The 6,403-nt window shown below is 49.4% G+C and overlaps 3 protein-coding genes across 3 annotated transcripts; 2 read left to right on the top strand and 1 right to left on the bottom strand.

The window, feature by feature from the left end:
- The first annotated feature begins 654 nt into the window (after positions 1 to 654).
- Positions 655 to 2,535, top strand: PPTG_12959 (hypothetical protein). The gene has a single exon (XM_008908654.1). It carries the CDS (start codon positions 742 to 744, stop codon positions 1,885 to 1,887), a length of 1,146 nt encoding a protein of 381 aa, XP_008906902.1. The 5' UTR covers positions 655 to 741; the 3' UTR covers positions 1,888 to 2,535.
- Positions 1,375 to 2,439, bottom strand: PPTG_12960 (hypothetical protein). Its single transcript, XM_008908655.1, has 2 exons — positions 2,295 to 2,439; positions 1,375 to 2,219 (listed from the first exon to the last, which is right to left on the bottom strand). Exons 1-2 carry the CDS (start codon positions 2,387 to 2,389, stop codon positions 1,982 to 1,984), a joined length of 333 nt encoding a protein of 110 aa, XP_008906903.1. The 5' UTR covers positions 2,390 to 2,439; the 3' UTR covers positions 1,375 to 1,981.
- A 2,135-nt stretch (positions 2,536 to 4,670) lies between the features above and the next one.
- Positions 4,671 to 5,374, top strand: PPTG_12958 (hypothetical protein). The gene has a single exon (XM_008908653.1). The coding sequence runs from the start codon at positions 4,708 to 4,710 to the stop codon at positions 5,284 to 5,286; it is 579 nt and encodes a 192-aa protein (XP_008906901.1). The 5' UTR covers positions 4,671 to 4,707; the 3' UTR covers positions 5,287 to 5,374.
- Positions 5,375 to 6,403: the final 1,029 nt, after the last annotated feature.

Below are 6,403 nucleotides of genomic sequence, written 5' to 3'. Positions count from 1 at the left end.
TCTGGACGATTTCTACACACTGTCGTGCTCACTCGCAGTTTAAAACCTCCCTGAACATCAAGATTCTACCCTACCCAGTTTGAGTCAACCGTGCTTCGTGTTTACTTTATTGGGAGTTCTGCCCATAATCAATTGTTGGCGATCGGGCTCCCTGCCATTGGTATCGGGCTGCTAATGCAACAATGAAACTGGTGAAGTTGGCAGTAGATGATACTGCTGTGCGCTATTGAGGTATGCCCTGTTATGAAAACCATTTTGGTCTGCTGGCGGAGATCCACTGAGCAACATCAATGATGCATCACTTCAAAGGATAAAGTAACTAACGTTAGGTCATGTCGGACACAAGCGGAAGGAGATCAAGCTCGAGATTTGACGCCTGAATTCGACGACCTGATCAACGCTGCGTCGCTTGGGGGAAAGAGACTACGAACAGTGGATAATTAAGCAGCCTTATTCGATTGACCATGGGGACGTTGTTGTCCACCGTCGTTAATGTTGAAACATCTACTAATTAAAATCGGGAGCTACATGGATACCTTGTGCTGTAACCAGCAAAGATTATCTGTCCGATACAGACAACTACAAAGAGTACTCGTATCAGCAAGTTTTTGTGGCTTTTCAATAATAGCAATAAAAATTTTGACGATCACTTTTGGCAGGGATCAAATCTAAAGTGCTATCTTCATAATTTCTTTGCTGCTCCTGTGGACTCCTACCGGCACGTTCTAACAAATCGGCTCCATGGCTGGGCCCCAGGAACTGCTACCTCGCTGGCTGGTAGACCATCACGTCGAGGTAGCTCCGACTCCACCTGAGCGCATCCACTTAAGTGACTGGGACGACGGGTTCACGCCCTCTGGTTGCAACGGACGTCCGGGAAAAATCGTGCGCGACTTTCCCAGAGACCACCCAGGGACATTCGCTGTTGTTGATGCAGCGGTGAGCGAGCGCACAGCCGATCTCTTATACGCCAGTGCTGTTAAAGCGACAGTATGGGGCGTCTACGTGCCTGTCAGTGAGCTGCAGCTGGAAACCGCTTCGGAACTGGAGCAAGACGAAGCGGAGGACCCAGCGGCCTACCGTCGCGCTTTGGCTCGCCGTACAGTGCAGGAGTTTCTTATAGAGAAGGATGCAGGGCAATGCATCTCCAAGAGCGACTGGGACCGCACACATGGAGTGGCAGTTTGGGTCATTGCGTCGGGCTGTGACGACGAGACGGAGTACCATTTGGACTATGCCGAACAGGTCCGATACGAGAGCAATGTGATCTTTCCACCCATTTACGGGGCCACACTGCACGTGAGTCCACTGCATAATGAAGCTAATGATGAGGCAACTCCGAATCAAGAACGCAGGACGAACTCGTTCGAAGGAGGGGGATTCCACGTGAATCTGACGGGATTACCACACTATGATAAGTACGGCTATAAGACGCGCAAGCAGCCACATCGGCTATCTACAGACGAGCTGGAGACGTTGAGTAAACGCGAGTCGGGATGGAAGCACGTAGCGTACAAATATCGTCGCGGAATCCTGTGTGACGGTGAATTCCCTCACTTTAGTGGCCGAGTACGCACGCTTCCGTCATCTCCGGTAGATGCGGATTCATATCTCCCAATGAAGCGCGTGGTGGTGGGTTTTAATCTGTTTCCTAGCGAGATCGGCGCGTGCGTGGCCAAATTCCCTGAACACAGTGGCGCCTTTAACCGATACGTCAAGCTCTCACAGGCTGCTGTAAAGCAGACGAAGCTGCTGTCGACTACGAGCAACAAGGGCGGCTGGACACTGGAGAGTGTGCGTGCGAACCCAAAGCAAGCGGCGTTTCTAAAGCTGCTAGCACGCAAAGTGCGCGAGAATCAGCAGAAGGTAGCAGCGTCCAAAGCCTAATCGAAAGACGAGACTGAGAACAAGTCATTCAGGACTTGTGGCCATTTCTAACTGACTCAATTGGTTAGAAACGTAAGCTATTGACTGTAGACTGTTAGTTGTGGCGGAAGAACTTGAGACTGACCCAGTTGGCGTAGCAGGCCAAAATGGTCACAGGGATCGTGAGAGGCACCAGGTAGCGGTAGTACACGTCTCTCTCCAGAGCCAACAACAGACTGGAGCTTTGTGCTTCTTGCCCTGAATTGGGGAGTGTGGTGTCGTCAACCTCTTTAGTTGGAGTAGAAGCAGCCTCTGGGAGCAGCAGTAGCAGCTTGGAGAAGACCATGACGTACCTGTCACGAACAGCAGCAGTCATTTGAAATGAAGGGGTTTATTGGAGGTGCATGCAACGCTAACTGCGGTCTTACATGGATGAGATGAAGGCCAGCGCCGCCGTCAGCACAATCACGTAGCCCCAGACGTGGCTTGTGGAACCTGCACGTCGCGCCGCCACCTTCGCCATTATCGAGGGCTTTACCAAATGGGGTCTCTTATTGAAGTGGTAACGGTAGTACATCATAAGGGGTGTTGCACACTAAATAAGGTTTTAAACACATCATAGCCTTGTTGAAGTTTTTTTTAAAGTATTATATAACAGACGAATGCAGGATTACTTTGCCTGTTCTGTCGACATATTACTGCGGCAGCAACTAATCCAGCTACCTGCTCCTCTAGTGTGTGCATGATGTTGCTGAATCTCCCGCATCAGACCGGAGCGCTCTGTTGATTGGACGTTGGTCAGCACGGTGCGGTCTGCCAGTAAATGTAGTGTTCGGTGCGTGTGCGCTAGCAGCATCCTAGCAGATACAGCGCCGGGTGTAGTATATGTCTGTGCGTGTTCGACCGGTACAGTTAGTACGCGCTGGCCTAGACTGGTTCACGACTGCCCGTGAATGGATCGACCAGACGAGCGTATCACGAGAACAGCTAGACGAACTCGTCGTCAGCTACGCTTTGGCACCATTGAGTTGCAATTTGACAGGCAGGAACCTGAACTGAACAAGCCGTATAAGCTCAAAAACGCAAGGTTGAAAGTGCAACGAGATTTGTCTGCATGGTCACTATGTTCCCGGTCACAGTTGCCTGTAAAAATTAGGGGGGGGGAGTTACAATCGATTTTTAAAACGGCCAAGACACTGTTGTCGCTTAAAGCGAGCTCCATTTTGCCGAAATGTCACTGTTGTGTCAACACTTAAAGTGCGTGAGTGGAGCCCTCTTTGTGCTGAGTTTTATGGTAAACACAGCGACGTGATGTTTGGCAGATAACCATCGTAGTAACTACCAAAAAGGTTGAAGGCTGCTGGGCGCAGAAATACGCGCCGTGTCTTTCTGACGAAACGAGTCCTCCGTTGAACGGGTGCCACTGCATGAACAGCCAATGACTGCTGGATCTACAAAGTTCCCTCACTATTAATACCTCTGCCGATCCATAACGTCAAAGGTTGGATCGGTAACTTAAACGCAACTTGAGCGGCGCGCGTCCTTGCTGCTGAGACGTGTAGACACGCAGTCTCCCTTCAAAGCCGCACGCCAACCGACTTCAACGTTTGACACACGATACTGAATAAAACTTAAGATAAAACTGGAGCGAGCCTGTTAACCCGTGAGCGCTGACTACGGAGTATCTACGTATACCCGAGTCTCTTGATACTCTCGGATGCTTCGCTCCGGCTCGGCTCGGCGCTTGCTTTTTATAAGTAGAAAATCATTAATCGTACATGTGGACATCCGAAATTAAGCTGCACCGGTTCAAGATATTTTTATTTTACTAGAATAGCGCAGATGAATCTCATGCTATGAGTGAGGACTTCGCCATATGCAGTCGGCGGAGAAGACTACTACATGTATTGTCGACGTGGCACCAGTATTCACATACTTCAGGATTAAAATCCTAGGGCAATCGTTAGCACTGTGACCTCGATAGCGAAGTTCGTTGATCGACACGGAACGAAATGGTATTTCTGTATGAAGTGTGTAGTGTAGTGTTTGAGTTGCGAATGTCTGGTGTGAGTTTTTTTTTTTTTTTTGGGGGGGGGGAGCTGCTGTGAGTGCGAATGTGTGTGTAGTGGCTAAAACGGCTCTGCGCTAAACGCGAGGCTGTTATAAATAACTGCTCTCTAGATGTACTACATTTCTGAAATAGCACTGTTTCGCGGCTGCGCGGGGTTTCTGAACGGAAGTATCCAGCCGTATGGATACCGGCCGTCTGCGCTCCAACGGTCCAAGCTCTTTCCTTCATCTGGATTTAGCGCTGTGAAATCCTCCGTGTCTTCGTAATCCTACAGCAAGTTGAGGTTTTCTCTACAATCAATATGTTCGCAACAGACAGGGAAGCCCGTCCACATACAGCATCAGATCATCACAAATGAATCCATGGTTTCTCATTTAGACGGATGTGGCCTCGCCATCAGCTCTGTCTCCACAATCGAGGAAGATTCAGGTGGCCACTTCAGCAGAAGTGCCTGTTGCCTTAGCGTTTGTCAGGCACTGACAAACGGGAATCAGTTGTCAACACTGTGTGTGTTGTGATACAGTAGCTTCTGGAAGACAGGCCTATGAGCCAAAAATCCAAAGGCAGCTTCAACATGGTACATTGTTCCATCTGGACGATTTCTACACACTGTCGTGCTCACTCGCAGTTTAAAACTGTTTCCACTCGTTTGTTTTTTTTGTATGCACGTACTGTGACCCCTAGACTTTTTCTATTTCCTTGACGACCGCCGAACGTAAGCTCACTTTGCGATTGTCGATCTCTCAAGCAGCTAACGTATCAATAGAGAAATGGCAATCGACAGGAGTCGAAAGCGAACGCGCCTCGCCATGGTGGTGGTGCGTTCACCCACTGGTCAAAATGTCGGCGAGGCTTTACTTGAGGACCAACGACGTGTACAGATGGAGAGGCAGGCTGGAGAGACTCGCCAGCTCGTTGTCATGGCATCGCCCGAGGAGGTCCGTGCTGCTCAAATGGCAAGACAAACTACGACACCTATGCCAACGAGGCCTTCGCTCGCGACAGAGACCCAGCAACGACTGATCGCGTATGCACATCGAACACGACACGTTCTGTCCCATCGCTCAGTGTTGGACCACTTGAGTCATGCTCGTCGAATCGAGATGATGAGTGAAATGAGACGTCTCAAAGAGGAGATACAGGTGCTGCAAGAGCAGATTGAGGTCACGACGCGCAGTGTAGAGGGCATGGAGCGGCTCGCCTTCCACCTGGAGCAACTCACGCGCGACTTCCTTCCTCGGAACCCTAGGGACGAGGTGCAAATTGTTCGAGATCGAATTGATGTGCAGGAGTCTACTGCTTTGGCTGCCGACGGGTTGTCTTCTGAAGACGAGTCAAAAAGTTCTTAGCAGAATAGGTAGGTACGGTACAAGTGTTTAGTTGCTCGTGCAAACACCCGTTAGTGTACAATAATCACTTCAATAAACCAGTCAACTGTTATGGTTTGTTACCAAAGCATGATTCAAAACGAGTACGTAGCCGGAAGTCAACGAATACGTATAATCGCAGTAAGCACGGACTCGGTATTTTTTCGAAGGTGAATGCTTCAACCGATCAGGTAGTTTTCATACCATGTCTTATGTGCTGAGGAGAGGAAAATTAATTGTTGCAACACATTCTTGCCGTTGTCGAGCTGCTGCTGCGTTTCGGTGCCGACGTTAATGCACGGAATCAGGTACGCGAGGAGTGGTAACTTTTTGCCACGATACGTTTGTCTTATTTTTTATTTGATCCGCATTTATCTTGGATTGTGATTTTGGTTGCAGGAGGGATACAGTGCGCTGCATTACACCGGGAATGGCGACGCTCTCGACGTCGCGATTTATTTACTTGATAATGGAGCTGACATCGACGCACAAGACCAGGTAAAAATCGGCTGAAAACTCTGTAACCGGGACCTTGAACTAATTACCCGTAAATGTAACTCGTATTTTGTGCTTTTAAGAACGGGAAGGCACCGCTGCACCACTCCATCCGTGAAGGTAGCCTCTTAGTGTCCAACTTGCTGGTGTCGCGTGGCGCTCAAGTTGATATCAAAGACGTCGATGGAGTCACACCATTGACGCTCGCCATCCAACAACGCAGTATGAATATGCTCCAAATCATCCTGAATGAACATCACCTGGTAGCAACAACCGAAAGAAGAGACTTCGCAGCCAGCGTGATGTTGTGTGCCGTGAAAAACGAGGTCGACGAGGCTGTCCGCCTTATTATCGAGGGTGGATATTCTTCAGTGATGATCAGTAACTCCGACGGAGAGACACCACTGCACTTTGCCATTGTGAAGCGAAATTCGCAGCTGATGGAGTTTTTGATGAGACAGGACCATGCCGACGGTATCGTAACAGCAATCACGAAGCGTGGAGACTCACCTGCCCACTACGCAGCTCGCTATGGTGCAGTTCGTGAGCTGGAAACATTACTCCATCGTCTCGTAATAATGTTCGGGGACTTACAAACGCTAAA

This window comes from Phytophthora parasitica (assembly GCF_000247585.1).
Source record: "Phytophthora parasitica INRA-310 unplaced genomic scaffold supercont2.31, whole genome shotgun sequence".
NCBI classification, from domain to species: Eukaryota; Oomycota; class Peronosporomycetes; order Peronosporales; family Peronosporaceae; genus Phytophthora; species Phytophthora nicotianae.
Note: the sequence above shows the minus strand (reverse complement) of the source record. Positions and strands in the feature narration are given on the sequence as shown.